General features: G+C 45.3%; 1 protein-coding gene across 1 annotated transcript in view; it reads right to left on the reverse strand.

The window, feature by feature from the left end:
* Positions 1 to 412: 412 nt before the first annotated feature.
* GPR139 (G protein-coupled receptor 139) overlaps positions 413 to 18,597 on the reverse strand; it is a 53,044-nt gene continuing 34,859 nt past the window's right edge. Inside the window, exon 2 of the mRNA XM_049789191.1 lies at positions 413 to 2,733. Coding sequence (XP_049645148.1) covers positions 1,799 to 2,733 — 935 coding nt within the window. The 3' untranslated portion in view covers positions 413 to 1,798. The remainder of the gene's footprint in view (positions 2,734 to 18,597) is intronic.

Here is an 18,597-nt window from a genome sequence, read left to right on the forward strand (position 1 = left end):
TTGAAGGATGGTGTCCTGGGAGGGCTCCTCTGCCCAACTCACTTATGCAGATTCCCTTCAAAAGGGGATCCCAGCCTTCCAAGTTGGGAACAAAAATACAGTAAAAATTCAGAAGAAGGCACCTCAGAGTCTCTGATCTGCTTTTTGTTTTTGATAATGCATATAGATTTTGGACTTTTTAGGGCAGAGCGTTGTCACATCCAGCTGTGCTCAGGATTACTGAGCTTACTTTTGGCTCTGTGCTTTGGGATCCCATTTGACAGACTAATGATCAAATCAAGGTCAGCTTCGGTGCAAGGCAAGCACCTTACATACTGTACTATCCCCAGTCTCATGATGTGATTCTAAAATAGTTTTCAGAGACTTTTTCCAGAACAGGAATAGGGAAGATTGGAAATGGTTAAAGAAGAAGAACCCCAGGTTATATTTCTGTTTCTAAATGTGCCTGGCTTCAGAAAAACTGGGTGAAGGGAGGAAGAGAGAGAGAGAGAGAGAGAGAGAGAGAGAGAGAGAGAGAGAGAGAGAGAGAGAAGAGAGAGCATACAATTCCCCAGGAAGCTTCTAGTAATTGCATTCTGAAACTGTTCTGTTTGGGTAGGCAAGGGGAGAACAAGTGAATAAATCCACATTTTTTTTTTTACCATTGTGCAAAGGGTTAAATAGCTTCTCTGAAACTTGCACCACTGTTGGAGCCACAGGTATCAGAGGACAGGTTGGCAGGCATTGTGGGCACCTTTCCATGGCAATTACGTCTATATGTGTGGCCCGAAAGGCCACACCAAATGCATTGTGGGGTAGAACTGAGAATGTCTTTCCCCACTGGAAAATGCCAGTTTCTGGCCCTGGAATATCAGATCAGAAGCCACTGATCAATCACTCTGGGGAGTGATTCAGCAAGCAGGTGGGTGGAGTTGACAGCTGGATACAGGAAAGGAATCTCCTGGAAATGTGGGTGGAAGCACCCTAAGAAGCTCAAGGATAAAGGGTTCATTCACCAAGGATGTAGGAAGGCATGGAAACAATGGCAAGATTGGGCTATATATATTTTTTGTTTTCCTGGGCTCAAGAATTCCTCCTTTCCCCTGCTCTACCAGGCAGGGTTTTTTGTTTTGGAGGCAATAAATAAAATCTACCTATATACATATGCTGAATAGAAAGATTACACCACACACCCTTTAAGTCTGAGGGTCTGATTTATGTGGGTTTGGAGTCTTTCTGCAGACGTGCTGCCAGAGTTTGGAGAATTCAATACACCTCTGTTCCCACAATGTCATTCTGCTTCTCAGGCTACTTCAACACCACAACTCTGTCTAGGACAGTGGGCACCTTGGGAAAAAAAATCCAGAATTGATTGCCAGTGTTTGCTTCTTAGGAACAGCACAGGGAAGCGATGGATGGGCTCAGCTCTTAGAAGAAGAACAACACGGCTTGACTACGTGCTACTGTGGCATGGTGTGGCACAAAAAAACACACTTGGTCATGGTGGAGGGTGCCAAAGGCTAAGTCCTAAACTATTTCTCTATGGTGTTGCCTTTCTGACCATACAACCTTCAATGGCATTTGCAAACTGGCAGGAGCTGGGACTGTCACTACAGCTTGGTGAAAATAGATGTGCAAATGGAAACATGCTTCTCTTTCTTCTCCTCCACCTCGTCTCTTCTACCAGGCCGGGAGTTGCTCAGTCTGTTGGAGACAGGAAATTAGGAGAGCACACTCAAGGTGGATCAGCCATAGGAGGCGCCACTCTTCTCTCTGGAAATGGATCAGATAGAGGCACTAAGTGCCATCAGCTTGACCGTCATGGGGAGACTTTTATAGGTTTCCCATTTTTGTCGTACTGGTATACCAGCATCTTGATACAGTGTGAGTTGGCTGGGGAGATCCAGGGGCTACTTGTTATGGAAAAGTTATGGTTGGTGTAGAATTGCACAGGTTGCTTCTGGCACTTAAAGAAGGCCTTGAGCGTGGCGGCTGCCATGGCGCGGAACCGCTTGCTGATGAAGCAGTAGAGGAAGAAGTTGATGGCTGTGTTGAGAAGGGCCAGCATGTTGGCGACATCGGACATGATGTGCACCAGCCAGCGGTTCTCGATGGGTGCCCCGTAGAGATGATAGAGGATCATGATGATGCGGGGGGCCCAGAGGGTGGCAAAGATGGAGGTAATGGTGAACAGGATGGCAGTGGTTTTCCCTGTCGAGTAGCCACGGAGGCGGAAATTGCTCTTGCGCCGGAGTTTGTACACGATGATGGAGTTCAAGATGAAGAAGATGGAGCAGGGCACCAGGTAGACGGTGAAGCAGTGAATCCAGATGAGTACGTGATGCAGGGAAGTGCTGATGTAGTCTTCGGTCCAGATGTTGGGCCACCAGTAGTAGGGAATGCTGGTCAAGAAGCAGGTGGTGTAGACGCTGATGATGACTTTCCGAGTGCGGGCTGGGTAGGAGACAGTGTGATACTTGAGGGGGTGGCATACAGCGATGTAGCGGTCAATGGTTAAGGGGACGGTAATCCAGATGGAGGTGTGGATGGACGAGAACTCCAGTACTTCTATGATCTTGTCGGGTATCCGAGGCAACTGCATATTCAAGATGAAGTCTTCTAGCAGGAAGTCCACGAACACGATGAAGAAGAGGACCAAGATGTCAGCAGCGGCCAGTGCCAACAGATAGTTATAGGAAGACTTCTGCCTCCTGGCCACCAGCTGAGAAAGGATGATAACCGTCAGGATATTTGCTGTGGAGAGAAGAAAAAATCTGGCTTAGCTCTGAAGCAAGATGACATATTGGTTGCTTGGGACCCTAGGTACCATATTATTATCTATATTCTTTCTATATATCAACATATATTTTACCATATCTGGTCAGTTCATTGGCAACCTAGATGGAAGTAAGAGAGGGACTTTGCAGGGATCCCCTAGCAGTACGCATTATGCCCATATCTAGAGATGAGCTTGACTGCATCTGAGTATATGGTGATTTTACTTGTTACTCACAAAATTTTGGGAGATGACGTACACCTAGAACTGGAGCTCAGGAGCTTAAAGAACTCACTTAGAGACAAATAACAAGTTATGGGAACAGAAACCAACCTTCGATCCTTTCATCCCCAGCCCTCAGCTCTTTTCTTTTGGTTTTGTTGGAATGGGGGAGGGCAGGAAGTTGGGACTGGAATGGCTTCTATACAGCACCGGACACAATGACCTTTTATGAACCATTTTAGAACTTGGGTGATAGGACCTCTAAATCCTTTTAAAGTGAATTTAGAAGGAAAGGAGCAGAGAAGATCATGCCCTTCAGTTAATTTAAAAATAAATCATATTTATTTTTAGAGTAGGTCATCTACAAATATGGTACATAATTAAAAATAATAGCAGGGAAAAGTGAATTTTCTTCTGCTTTCGGGTTCCAGACACCTAAGTACCTCTCTCCCTTTGGGGAAGTCACAGCAAACAAATGATCTGAACTTATATATGCACATATATAATCTATAAACGGTGTGTGTCTGGTGTTTGGCCCCAGAGTAGTAATCTATCTTGGCTCTTGAGGTTAGGTTTATTCTGAAAATGCATCCATATAATTTCTGATCTGCTTTAAAAACCAATGTCTCTGAATAAGACATATCTGGAAAGCACTGGAGACTGGCTATAAAATCATTCTTTTGTACTTTTTTTCTCCTCAGTTCTCACAGGCAACTCTGAAATTGGAGCATTTTGCTTTTACTTTGTAAACAAGGGTCTCAGATAGCTTATGTTCCCTGTGTGTGTTAGAGCTGGGTTGCTTTCTTTCACTCTCTCTTATTTGTTCTCTCTCTCTCTCCCCCAGCCTTTTAAAATATTAAGCAAGAGTTAGCATGGAACAGTGTCTTGTGATAAACACATCCTAATGTACTTGCCACTAAATTAAGTTTTCCATGTTTACTTCAGTTATTTATTCCCCCCCAATGGAACCTATAGATCAGGCTAAATCTTCCTTGAAATTGGCATTTCTCTCTCCCTCCCTCCTTCCCCCTCCCTCCTTTCCTTCCTTCCTTCCTTCTCTCCCTTCCTTCCTTCTCTTGCTTCCTTCCTCCCTCCCTCCATTCCTTCCTTCCTTCTCTCCCTTCCTTCCTTCTCTCCCTTCCTTCCTTCTCTTCCTTCCTTCCTTCCTTCCTTCCTTCCTTCCTTCCTTCCTTCCTTCCTTCCTTCCTTCCTTCCTTCTCTCCCTCCCTCCCTCCCTTCCTTCCTTCCTTCCTTCCTTCCTTCCTTCCTTCCTTCCTTCCTTCCTTCCTTCCTTCCTTCCTTCCTTCCTTCCTTCCTTCCTTCCTTCTCTCCCTTCCTTCCTTCTCTCCCTTCCTTCTCTTCCTTCCTCCCTCCCTCCCTCCCTCCCTCCCTCCCTCCCTCCCTCCCTCCCTTCCTTCCTTCCTTCCTTCCTTCCTTCCTTCCTTCCTTCCTTCCTTCCTTCCTTCCTTCCTTCCTTCCTTCCTTCCTTCCTTCCTTCCTTCCTTCTCTCCCTTCCTCCCTGAAGTTACAGCGCTAAAGTTTTCAGGGCTGAGTTGGAGCACTCTTGTTTTCTATGATTCAGAACTTTCTATCTCCCCGTTTCTTTCTTTCTTTTTTTTTTTTTTCCTTTTTTTAGTTAGCACTGGGCATCAAACTCATGATAGAAAAACAGGAACTTTTGCCACTGAGCCCTCCCTGGGCCTGAGAGTGAACTTTAAAGAGCAAGTTCTACATTTGAGTGAAATCCTATTGATCAACTTTATTTTTATCATGGTTTCAAACCTAAGAAATTATACAGTTTTAACCTGTGTTTATTCTGTACGGGGTGAATGGGACTTGTTGGACCACACCTAGCTGTGTTTAGGACTTGCTTCTAACTCTATACTCAGGGCTCACTCCTGGCTGTGCTCTAGGGACCATAGGAAATGCTGGGTATAGACTGTATAGGCTGTATACAAGGCAAGTCCTTATTCTCATAATATCTTTATACACCTTTCTTCTTTGTTTTGCACTGGGGCCCCTTGTACTTGTTTGTGGTTGCTGAATTGGTATTTGAGAGCCCACCAGGGCCACTTCTGACAGTGCTTATGGGGCATGTAGTACACAGGGCATAAATTTCAGGGTCTCAGACAGAACAGGCATACACCACACCACTGAGCTATCCTCTCAGCCCTCCTCCCCGCTTTTAACAAATTCAGTCTTTCCCTGTTCCTTTTTGCATCCAACAATGTGCTTTGAAGACCAAGTTTGGTTGATACATGGAAGACCAATTTACTAATTTTAATGACTATGCAGTATTCCACCTTGTAAACTTTCTGTAATTTATCCACACATCTACATGTTATATACAGACATAGTCATATCATACACACACATAGTCCTATATGTATACATATGAATTAGATACATATACATTATACACATACATAAAATGTATATTCAAATCAGTTCCAGGATGTTTCTATTTTAAATTACTGTAGTTAACACATATGTATATATAACATATACACATATATGTATATATTGCAAATACCAAGTTGCATGTATGGTATACAGGTGAAAATATACTTATTATGTTTTAGAGGCTGCTTATCTTTGTTTTGACCATATGCTGCTAAGTTTCCCTGTAAAGTGGTTTTACTAATCTTCCTTCTAATAGCAGAGTGAGTTCAGTTCCCTCAAAACTTGATATTTTCAGGCTCTTTCTTTTCTCTTCCTCCTCCTCCTTTATTGTTGCTGTTGTTTAAAGTGTGTATCTGAATGTGTTGTTGTTGCTGGGAATCAACCCCACTGTCTCTTATACGCAGTCATGTATCCTACCACCCAGCCATACTCCTTGCTTATTTAAAGCATTTTTTGAAGTTATTGCATAAATTATCCAGGATAGGGAGAATTATGCATTTTAAAAATACTCTGTTATTTCTGAGCAGGGCCAAATAAGTGTTATATTGTACTCACTAGAGAAAAAAAAGGGTAAACTCTTAAGTCATGACTTAACAAAAGGAACATATTTAGACCAAATTCTTTGTATCTGTTAACCAGAAGTGTTTGAAATATGTTATTAAATTCAGCTGCATGTACACATATGTGTGTATTTGCATACCTAATATGCACTATGTCCTGGGAAAAGATCTGAAATAGAAATGGTCCATTTTGTTCTTCTTAGGGCTTATAGTTTACCAGGCAAGGAAACTCCAACTAATGAGCCCATGAAGAAAATATATAACCAGGGACTGGAGAGATAGCACAGCAGCGTTTGTCTTGCAAGCAGCCGACTCAGGACCTAAGGTGGTTGGTTCAAATCCTGGCATCCCACATGGTCCCCTGTGCCTGCCAGGAGCTATTTCTGAGCAGATAGCATGAGTAACCCTTGAGCACTGCCGGTGTGGCCCAAAAACCAAAAAAAAAAAAAAAAAAAAAAAAAAAAAGATATAACCAGAGGCTTTAGTAAATTCTAGTCGTGATTTGTGGGAGCTTTTGGGCAAGTGATATTCAAGCCAAGAATTGGTGGACCAGTAGCAGGGAGACAAGCCAAATGGGCAGGTGGAAAAAGGGTTCTGGGCCTTAGAGACAGCATGTACAAAGGCTCTGAGGCAAGGTCAGTGGGGGAGAGTCAGGATTTTGAAGACAAAGAGGATGTGTATAAATGTCCAGCTGTCCCATATGCATTTCCTAATGCTCTTTTATTAAACAGCCTTGCTGTGTTCTGTTGAAGAGTGTTTCCAAAATGTTTTATTCATTCAGAAAGCCTTTTCAGTCAGTCTCCAGCATCTGTTTTGTGTGAGCACAAGCCCAAGTGGATACATGTAGGCACTGTGGACAGAAGTCCCAGGCAAATGTATGTGGTGGAGAGATTCCCACAAGGAGAAGGCCTGGTGGAGCAAGATGAGCCAGCCAAAGTAAGCCAGCCAAGGCTATGGAAGCAGGTTCAGTCTGAAGTCAGGCTCTTCTGATCCAGTAAAACATATATAGAGCTTGAGGGAGGTCCATCCACCTGATCAGGCTTTCTGACTTTGGATAGAACCAAGAGCATCAGAGTTCAATGATGAAGGATGGGGTGACTTCTGGGCTGGGATTTCTGGGGCTCTATTCCTCTGTACCTTGGTTGTCTTATTTTCTTCGTGGGTCACACCTGGCTATGCTCAGAGGTTTCTCCTGGCTTTGTATTCAGGAATCACTCCTGGCAGTGCTGAGGATACCATCTGATATCAGGATACCACTATTTGCAGACTATCCTTCTAGCCCTGGTTGTCAGTTTTCCTCCTCCTCCTCTTCCTCCTCCTCTTCTTCTTCTCCTCCTCCTCTTCTCTTCCTCCTCCTCTTCTTTTTTCCCTTCCTCCTCCTTCTTCATTGTCAGTTCTTTCTTCTTCTTCTTCTTCTTCTTCTTCTTCTTCTTTTTCTTCTTCTTCTTCTTCTTCTTCTTCTTCTTCTTCTTCTTCTTCTTCTTCTTCTTCTTCTTCTTCTTCTTCTTCTCCCCCCTTTCAAAAATGGAATTAATACCAAAAATCTTACAAGATCCTTCTTAAATAGTGGAGATTAGCCAATCAGACAAGTTTCCTTTCATATTGGGTCAGTCAGAGAGTGGTGGAAACCAAAGAGAAATGCTCATGGGTGCTGGGAGGTATTTCAGTAGTTAGGGTACCTGCCTGTGCCTGCTGGGTTTGAGCCCTGACACCACCTTCCCGGTCCCTGCCATTGCTTTCTGTGACTCCAGAGACCTTCTTCCCAATAGCAGCAGAGTGGCCCTAGCATAGGCCTCTTCAAACCCTAGCACAAAACCACAAGTTGGGTTGGCTGAGTATCCTCAGAGCAGTTCTGGGGTCCACTGAGAAATTCTTGGGAGGCCAACAAAGCAAATACACAAGAACAGAAAATTCTTGAGAAGCTGAGATGGCCACCTTAGAACAAAGTCAAACTGGAGACAAATGGGTTGTTGGCAGCTGGAAAGGATGCATTTGTCCAGGAACTAGGGCAGGGGATGCCCACAAAAATATAGGGGAGTAAAACCTAGACTTTGGGGACAAACAGTGTTTATGGTGGAAAAGAAGCATCTTTCTGGTCTGTTTATTACACCTCGCCCAATTCAGGCACAAGGAATCTGGCCCAAGCCCAATAAGGAGTGAAAGTTTGAGGGGGCAGTCTTGGTACATGACCTGGTTTGTGCTCATTTTAGCTTCTCAGAGAGGATTCCCAGCAGGCAGAAAAAGGAATTTCTGTACCCTCAGCTTGTCTCAGAGTTAGAAAAGTGCTCTCATTTCTCAGAACCTCTTTTTTTTCTCTTCCTGAGGCAGCACCCATACCTTCTGTTTCCCAGCCCTGGCTCCAACTTAGAAGGAGGCAGTGGGAAGAAGAAATGTTGGAGTTTCCAGAAATATTTCGAAAAGTGACTCTCACTATGGTCATTTACTCCCTGGAGGAATCCCTGTTCGAGGTGTGGTGCTGGATCTCTTCCTAGGCAAACTCTTTCTAGAGACTTCAGTCCCATCTAATTACTGCTTTAAGTTAGGCACGTCATCAACTCCAAGTGAAATTGCTAGGTATTCATATCTGACATTTCAGTTAAGTTTCTAGTAATTGCCTCTCTGGAGAAATAAACCAAGTCTCCCACTTCTTATGCTGGTGTAGATGAAGAACTTGAAGAGAGCATTTGGAGGCGATGGATCCAGGGCCCCAGAAGGGAGGGGAACAAAGCCCGTGTGTAATTTTACAGAAATGCCATGGGGAAGGTAGTTTTCAAGTTTTTTCATTTCCACATGACACTTTCCCCTAAAGACAGGAGGAGGTGGGGACAACATCTGTATGTACATCTAAGGGGGGCAATTAAGTAACAAAATCCAAGTTCCTATGACCAAAAATTCCCATTTTATAGTGTTTTTCTCAAACAATGACCCCAAACCATCATAGTGGAAAACTATTCCCCCCACTTGTCAGCCAGTCTCAATGAATTGATGGTCAAGGTGTCAAAGCTTCGTAAGAATAAATTCTTTCTGTCAATGGTGTCCTGGACAGGGTTAAGCTCTCAGAGGAACATAAAGCCAGTGTTTTGTGATGGCAAAGCTTCAGGTGATGTTATGGGGAGAATTCATTTCCTGTCCTTGGCAGCTTATTGTGTTCAAACTTGAGAGGATTTGGGGTGTGACTGGAAGTAGGACGTATGTTGGGTCACCACTGAATGGTTTATTGGAGCAGAGGTCCCTTTGGGGTCCTTCTGTGTCACTGAGGACTGAGTTTCCTGCAGGATCCGTGCATAAAGGTAGCCTGGACCAGATGTAGCATTCACTGCTGAGAGCTCTGAGTTCGTTTTTGTTCTGCATCATTGCCTTCTGGGTGTCTATGAAAATGATTATTTCGGTGACTAAAGTAAAACGCATTTGCAAAATATATTTAAACACTTGATCAGTGCATAGTAACATTATTTGATATCAGGTTTTGGAACATTTACTATGAACAGGGCGCTTCTCAGTACCTTCCATGGAACATTACAAACATTCCATTCATCTGACATACTCATTTGACACGTTTGTTGCTGTTTTGGAGGGTGCTTGGGGGTTACACAGTTCCCAGGTCACCTACTTGCAATTCTGATTTAAGAGCACAGAGAGGTTAAGTTATTTGTTTGAGGGTATCCAGTGAGCACATGATGAGCCAGTGCCTCTAACTAAGTGATTTTGGTGTGTTTGTTTCTCCTATTTCTGAAGTAAAAAGCCAAAGTCTGCCCTGATCCCATATTTCAGAAAGAACACAGTATCTGGTATCAGAGGGAAGGACCCCAGTTGGACACACAGAAAGCCTTGTTTAATCTTCACCCCTGGAGTTAGGGTTGGTTTTCTAGACTGTGGTTGGAGTGACACTGCATGACCTAGTCATTGAATACTGGCTTTTGGGATGTTCCCTCTTGGAACCCAGCTGGGCCAAGGCCAAATGACACAGTGAACATCTGGTTGAAGGTCCTGGACAAGCTCATGGCTGACATCCAACAGCAATTGCAGCCTGGTGAGAGAGCCATGACTAGTCCACTGTCTCATCACCCTCTGCCTGCAGCTGTGTGAGACACTACAGCAAAAGCCACCTGGCTGAGCCCAGTCAGTCCAAGGCCCAAGATCATCATCAACTACTGTTCTCATCTTTTAGTTTTGGAGTGGTTGGCACTCATTGCTGCTCACAGATCATTAGCACAGATGTTCCTTAGCCATGTTGGTGCTCCTGTCTCCAAGATGGTTCCATACCTATAATCATCATAAGTATAATTAGGAGTATTGATTATCATCACAAAATGAGATCATTCAATTATACTGTTGGGCAAGCTTTTCTTTTTATCCAAATTAGAAATAAGTCATGGATTTCCCCCACCCGGAGGTCAATAATATTCATGAAATATTCACCTATGGCTGGACTTAGTTTATTTTTGGTCATAATAAGGCTCCATCTTTGTCTATTTCCGTAGAGTAAATGTCCCAAATAGAAATGCTGGTATAGGAGAATAACAAATTTCTCTCTCCCTTGTCCTTCCCTAAAAGGCAGCTAAGAGAATTTGTAAGAAGGCAAAAAAGTTCAAGTTGAAATTATCAAAGGATTTAGATAAGACACCTAGAAGAATTTAGTGATTGTACTGAGCCCAGTTGCTTGGGGCCATGCAGGCCTAGGGAGAAGCAGCTGCTTATCTGGAATGATTACTTTTCATGCTTTCCTTCCATGGGTCCCTGTTCTCCATCCTAAATAATCTTGTGGATTTCCACAGAGAGTCATCCCTACCCTCCTCTCTACCAGGTCTCCGTGACTGCTATACAGCCCCCTCTCCATTCAAGCTCCCATCAGTCCTGTTCTCTAGAAGCTCAGCTCTTCTCCTGCAGTTGCACAAGGACCCTTGACATCCAGAGCAATTGCAATGGGGGTTATTTCAGCAACTCTTGGAAGGAGGCTGAGGGACCAGGTTTTAGGAGAAGCAATTTCCAACCTCCCAGCCCAGCGTCCTGATTGAGATTGGTTGGGGGAGTGAGCTAGACCTTTGTGTGGGTCAGGGCATGGCTGCTTGGGTTCAGTCATCCTTGTGACCTGCACAGTTCTGGGACTTGGAGTAAAGGAAGTGGTGCAAAGGAGAGGTAAGGCTCACCAGGCTTAGTGCTTGTCCCTAGGTCTCTTTGATCCTCCTGGGGATCTCCTGTTGAGTCTTTTTGAAAAGGATTTCTTTAGACCCATGTCTACTCCTCCAGGTGGCACTGCCAGCTGGCGAGTGTTCATCCTTGTGCATCATTGTTCCATTTGCCCTAGACCAGAGGGTGGAAATGGGGAACATCTTTCCTGCCATGGAATGTGAGGAGCATGAAACAGGCTGTGGGTCCTCACTCCCTGGGAAAGAAGATTCTTCCAGATGGGCATCTGTAGGTGAACCCAACTTCCTTTTCCTCTAACCTCTTCTTTATTTTTTTAGGGGGTCACACCCGGCAGTGCTCAGGGGTTACTCCTGGTTCTACGCTCAGAAATCGCTCCTGGCAGGCTGGTGGGACTATATAGAATGCCGGGATTGAACCACCAACCTTCTGCATGCAAGGCAAACGCACTACCTCCATGCTATCTCTCCGGCCCCCGTCTAAGCTTTTCTTTTGGTATGGAAAAGCCCACCTGGGTTACAGGACCTTCCCCCACTCTGGTGAGTGGGATTCCAGAAAATAAAAAAGCCTGGTTTGGAGTTTTGGAGAATGAGCACAGGACAGGTAGACAGTACTTGGCAGAGAGAAAACCTGAAGCAAAAAGCAGGCTGACTCCAGTTAATCTTTTCCTCACTGTTTGGTGTATTATTTCTCTGCTGCTGCTACCCTGCTTCATCAGACCTGTCTGCCTAAGGGGCTAGAAACATGGTGCCTGGGGCAGGCTCACTTGTGGAATTTTATTTTTATTTTACAGGCATCCAGGTGGGATCAGTTCCTACATCTATGTCATAGATGTCATAGATTCTATGACATGGGTTGGTTCCTGAATCTGTGAGACAGGCATGCTTGGAGTCACCAAGCATGCTTGGAGGCTATTATGAAGATGCATGGATAAGTTGGGTGCATGCTGGGCACGGTGAGCACTCAGCCCTTCTGAGCTTGCTGAAACTTTCTAGAGTGGAGGTGGGGAGGTCAGGGGCTTAACAAGCAGTGCTTAAGAATTCTGGGGACCCCATGAGCAATTCTGGCCAACCAGGCTGTTGGTCCTGCACAAAGCCTGATGATTTGATCCTGCTTGGACCCTGTGGTGGCTAGAATACATGGGGGGTCTCCAGGACAGCACCCCACAATGATCAGGAATAATTAAGCCTAGTCTAGTACATGCTAGGCATGTGCCCTAACTGCTACACTCTCTCTTCACTCCCTTGGCTTTTTGTTTGGTTTTGGGGCCACATCCAGCAATGCTCAGGGCTTACTCCTGGCTCTGCACTTAGGAATCACTCCAGTGGTCTTGGAGGTGTCAATAGGATGTCAGGGAATGAACCCAGGTCAATAAAAGTTATGCAAAGCTAGAGTCCTCCCCACTGTACTGACACTATGGCCCTTTTGGCTTGTTTATGGCCAGTTCAACAAACAAATACTGAGTCTAAGGAATATCCATTCCCTCTGTGGGTCGTTTTTTGAGTGCTTAATACCCTGCCCAGAAATTTCTCTCTGCTGCTATCCAATCTCTCTGCTGCCACAGTGCCTGCCTCCTGCCCCCACCAGTTTCTCTGCTGGCTAGGGAGGGATGCCAGTCATTATCTGTGGGACAATGCCCCCAAGAGTCATTATTACATGATGACTCAGCTCTCAGTTAAATTCTCTGAAACCACTTTTGTTCTGGTCAAATGTTTACTCCTTATTTTGATCACTCTCTCATTTTCCTGGCAGCTTCTCCATGTTCTTCTCTAGGACTTTCCTGGTAGAGAGGGAGGCCTCTTTTGGTTGCTCTCTAGACTACCAGAGTGGATGGTTTTAAAACTGGGATCTGCCTTTCTTGGATTCCTCTTTCTAAAAGGGATTGATGCCAACGGGGTGAGAGAAATCATCCATTGTGAGGCCTGAGGCCCCTGTTGAAAGGTATTATATCACCATGTCTGGGTTCAGAGTGTTGGGATGCATTAATGATGCCTGCTATGGGCAAGGGTGGGGGAGCTGGACTTCTGGTACAGCCTCCTTGGCTTTTCTCAGAATTTAACCACAGAGTTGTTTTCAGTGTCAGTTGGAAGAAGAGATTTGGCAAGGCTGCCATGTCTGGCAGTTGGGACAAGTGGGTCTGCTTCCAGGCTTCCAATCATTTGTCTGTCTCTTGATTGTCCAATGGGCTTCAGCTTTGTGGCCGAGAGGCCGGTGTCTTTGGGTATCTATGACAACAGTCTCAAGTGGGACCACAGTCAAGTTCACCAACAGACTCAAAACTGTCCCATTTGTTTTCTTTATTTTTCTCTTTAGATTTTGGGCCACATCTGGCTCTGCACTCAGGAATATCTACTGCTGGTGCTTGGGGGGACACTCTGGGCTGCTGGAGAATATTGCTGGGTTGGCTTCATGCAAGGCAAGTGCCCTCTCTGCTGTGCCATCATCCAACTCCTCTCCTCACTTGTTTTCTTATCTGTAAAGAGTGATTTTCTGATGTCAGCCTCTTTGAGTTCTACAATTAGCTTCAACAGGAAAGTGTCTGTCACTATGGGCAGCACTCAAAGCTGCCTTATAGCATGAGTTCTGTTTATTGACCATAAAAGTGTGGTAAAAGAAAATGCCGGGACCCGGGGAGATAGCACAGTGGCGTTTGCCTTGCAAGCAGCCGATCCAGGACCAAAGGTGGTTGGTTCAAATCCCGGTGTCCCATATGGTCCCCCGTGCCTGCCAGGAGCTATTTCTGAGCAGCCAGCCAGGAGTAACCCCTGAGCACCGCCGGGTGTGGCCCCAAAACAAAACAAAACAAAACAAAACAAAAAAAAAGAAAATGCCCAGGATGATTGTGCATCAGGCACAAGTCTCTAATGTACAGGCCAGAGAGGGATATTCAGAGGGTGAGCATTTGCTGGGCTGGGGGTGGGAGGAGAAGCAGTGTCTGGGAAGGTGCAAAGGCTGGGAATTTTCTGGAATAAGTTTCAGATGTGGAGATGGATGCAAGGGGGTTTTCTCAGCTCTGGCTGAGTGTGTGTCCCACAAGGGACAAAATGCCCCCAAATGAGAGGCATTGTGTCAACAGCCTATCTGTCACTTTCTAGCTGGTGTGTACTTGCGTAAGTTGTAAGATGGCCACAAACTTCAGAATCTTTTTTTTTGTTTTGTTTTGTTTTGGGCCACACCTGTTTGATGCTCAGGTGCTACTCCTGGCTAAGCGCTCAGAAATTGCCCCTGGTTTGGGGGGACCATATAGGACGCCGGGGGATTGAACCGAGGTCGCGATCTTTCCTTGGCTAGCACTTGCAAGGCAGACACCTTAATTCTAGCGCCACCTTCCCGGCCCTCAGAATCTTCTTATAGGAAAAGCAGGTGGCAGTGTATTATAAGGGGTCAGGTAAAGAGGGCAGATGTGGGGATCACAGGGTGAGCCCTAGCAAGGCTCTAGCTGCAGTGTGTGGAGGTGACCAACAGCCTGGGTCTGCTGCAGGTGAGAAGCCTTTGAGGAGGAAAATGATTCTAGGATCATTCTAGAATGAGTCTTTCTTAGACTCAGTTGAGGCACATACCCTTTGACTTCCCCATGCTGTAGCATTGTTGGGGTTCTCATGGAAACCTCCAGATACCCTCTGGATATTGGTGGTGACCGTTGTGCTCAATTGTGATGGGGAGGATGGGACTCCCTCCTCCTACCCTACCTCCTTTTTCTCTCTCCCTCCTTTTCTTCTTTCTTTCCTCCCTCCCTTCCTTTCTTCCCTCTCTCCCTTCCTCCTTTCCTTCCTTTTATCCTCCTTCCTTCTTTCTCCTTCCCGCCTTCCTTCTTTTTTCCTTCTATCTTGCTTCTTTCTTCCTTCCCTCCCTTCCCTCCTTCCTTTTTTCTTTCTTCCCTCCATTGCCAGGGCATGACTAAGCTTTTAGGGGGGGGCTCAGCCCACCAGATGTATCCTCAGATTTTCCTGGTAGATAGAACAAATTTAGTCCCCATGGGGTTCCTCAAAAGGCCCACTGTGGATGCCTTTTTCCCCTGCGTGGATGGTTGAGGAATTTCCAAAGAGATGCCTGGCAGTACATTTCCAGCCAGTATTTGACTATCTCTCCTTTGTATATATCAAGCAAAATAATGGCCTCAATCAAATAATTTGGCTCAGAAATTCCAGCACCAAAGATTATTTGAGAACCTTTTTTCTGGATATAGCCAGCCCTAAAAGCAAAGACAATTTTTCTCTCTTTTTCAAATATGTCTTTGCAGCTGCAGTTTCTGGTAATCAAGGGCATAACCAGAATGCAGATCTTGACTATTGACCCTCCTTTAGAAATAGGGAAACTCATTTTTGGGGATTCAGCTCCTCCCTTCACTTAACCTCTAAAACAATAGAGTCCATCCTAAAAGATCAAGTTTCTAGATATTTCCTACTTCCTCCTAATCCTGATTTTACATTTGAAGTAAGTTTGAGTGTAACCTTCTCTCTTGTAACTTAGAATTTTTTTTCTTTTTGTTTTTCGTTTCTTATTTTTATTTTATCAAACCCTTGTGTCGAGGGCTGACTTTCAATAGATCGCAGTGAGGGAGCTGCTCTGCTATGTACGTAATGTAACAGAAGTTTTACAGTCACACCCATAGCTTAGGTATTGTTGCTTTTGTACTATGCTTTGTGATTACAATTATTCTTTACCTTTGGCTAATTTTACCCCTATAAATTCTCCTGCTCGAAAAATTAAACTTGTCACACTCTGCCAGATGATGTGTTGACCCCACATACTCTGTGTGGTTTCATTATTTCATATTCAGCCGCTCATGTTACCCATTTTCCTCTCGTGACAGGACTCTGTCCCACTAGGATTGCTGAGACACAAGATGCCTGCAGCACTCCATCCCTCTCTTCCTCTCTTCTTTCTCTTTCTTTCTTTCTTTCTTTCTTTCTTTCTTTCTTTCTTTCTTTCTTTCTTTCTTTCTTTCTTTCTTTCTTTCTTTCTTTCTTTCTTTCTTTCTTTCTTCCTTCCTTCCTTCCTTCCTTCCTTCCTTCCTTCCTTCCTTCCTTCCTTCCTTCCTTCCTTCCTTCCTTCCTTCCTTCCTTCCTTCCTTCCTTCCTTCCTTCCTTCCTTCCTTCCTTCCTTCCTTTCTCACATGGTAATGCTTGCGGCTTACACCTGGCTCAGGAATTACTCCCTGGGGGACCATATGGGGTGTCAGGGATTGAAGCAGTGTTGACTGTGTGCAAGGCAAATGCTCTAACCACTGTACTATCTCTCAGGCCCCTCACTGCTTTCTCAATGCTCCACTAGGATCCACTCAGAGTCTCTCCACTGCCCCTGCAGTAACAAATGCTGCTCTTCACTGCCTTCTCTTTTGAGCTTGTCCCAGGGCGCTCAGCTTCAGCTCACGTTGTCCATCAGGCTTCCAGCTGGCGATGCTTTGCACACAGGATCCTCATCTGTTTTCACCGCTTTGTGGACCCGGGGTGATGGTCACTTGGTGCCAGGGGACCCGCAGGACGTCAGAGGCTTCCGGGCTCTTCATCTGGAGTTCACTGGGTGTCAGAGGCTAATTGTGGCTCTGCTCGGGTTGTCGCTGTTTGATTAAACATCTCGCACTAAGCACCATCCATCTGCCTCTCCATGGCTGCCAGGGGGAGGTATTTTTAGCTGTGGGCAAATAGCTTATCAGTTGTGCAGACAAAATGCAGCCAACACCAAGCCTTCATTTGCTGCTGCCTGTCTTCCTCGGTGCAGGGCAAGGACAGAGAGCGAGACCTCAAGGAGTTTGGGGTGTGAGGAGTCATTCAGTAAATACTGACTACATAGGCTCCACCAGTACTGGGTGCTGTACCAGACAGGGCTGCTACCATGTGCTAACACATCAGCAGGCCATATCTACAAAGTGCTTTCGGTTCCTCACCAGCCATGGCCAAGCCACTTTCTCTGGACTTTCATGTGCCACTCAAGAAGCCTGGTGCCCTTTCCCAGTGCTAAGCCTACTTGCTTCAAGGGAAGCAGAGAACCCATAGGGGCGGCTTGATAACACAAGTGAGAGATCCACAGAGACTTGGGTGTTTTCTTGAGCTTTGAGGAAGAGCTTAAGAGTTTGCAGGATGATGTTAGGATGTAGGATGAGGACTCAGGAGGACCAATACCCTGATCCACAGTGGTCATGGGCAGAGAGAGCATGGATCTGAGATGGACTTGGGGGCATAGAAGGCAAGTGAGACATCAGGTAGTCCTCTCAGCTGCCTTTCTAGCCTTGAGGATCTTGCTTGAGCCTCTTCCCTCTTTAGGCGGGATGTCCTGCAGCTAAGCCATGCTCTCTATGCCTATTGGCTGCTGGGGCAGGGATGGCAGGAAGTCAGAAGCATGTGTTCTGCAACTGAAGAGGCAAAGCAAAAGAGGTGACAGTTGGAGTAGAAGTGGACATAGGCTGCTTTGTTGAGGCAAAGGTTCTAGAGCAGTGGTCCTCAAACTACGGCCTGTGGGCCACATCCTGCATTTGTTCTTATTTTGTTTTTTTCACTTCAAAATAAGATATATGCAGTGTGCATAGGAATTTGTTCAATTTTGTTTTTACTATAGTTTTGCCTTCCAAGGGTCTGAGGGACAGTGTTGGCCCCCTGTTTAAAAAGTTTGAGGACCACTGTCTAGACGCAGGGGTCTTAAACTCAATTTACCTGGGGGCCGCAGGAGGCCAAGTCGGGGTGAACCTTGAGTGCAAAGTCAGTAGTAAGCCTTCAACATTGGGGGTGTGTGAGCCAAACAACTAAAACAAAACAAAACAAAGATTCCTCTAGGGCAGGGCCACAAAATGTTGTACGGAGGACCATTTGCAGCCCGCGGGCTGAGAGTTTGAGACCCCTGGTAGAGTATGTGGTTCATTTTTTACTTAGCAGGTTCTATGGCAAGAGATGCCTACCAAAATCATCACCCCTTTGATCAGGGAGTAAGCTTCCTTGCCTAGGTGCAGGGGGGAGGCCCCGGTTCTATTCCTGGATCTGTAGGCTCCTTTGAAGACTACCAGGAGCACCTCTTGAGTAACAGAGCTGGGAGCAGCACTCAAGCACTACCAGGTGTGTCCCCCCCCAAACAAGTCAGAAAAGTCATGTAACCCTGGTGAATGCCATTCTGATGAAGTGAGAGGCATTTTCTGGGGTGCCCAGTTCCATCCCTGAAAAAGGCCAAGGACACAAAGAAAACATTCTAGGGCTAGAAGGCTGATGTTCAAACTTAACCACTATAACCACTTAACTACTATATGGTCTAGTGATGTGACCTTGGGCAATTGATTTAACCTTTCTGGGTCTTGGTTTTTGCTTCTCCATCAAGATATGGCATCTGTCCCAAGCATGTGGACATTCAAAGGGAACATTCAAAGAGAACATTCAAATAGTGATGGCACTATGCACACAATAAACATTTTAGCCAGTGGTCCTCAAACTATGGCCCGCGGGCCACATATTGTATTTGTATCTGTTTTGTTTCTTCATTGCAAAATTATATGCAGTGTGCATAAGAATTTGTTCATAAGTTTTGTTT

Source organism: Suncus etruscus, chromosome 15 (genome assembly GCF_024139225.1).
Source record: "Suncus etruscus isolate mSunEtr1 chromosome 15, mSunEtr1.pri.cur, whole genome shotgun sequence".
In the NCBI taxonomy this organism is placed as follows: Eukaryota; Metazoa; Chordata; class Mammalia; order Eulipotyphla; family Soricidae; genus Suncus; species Suncus etruscus.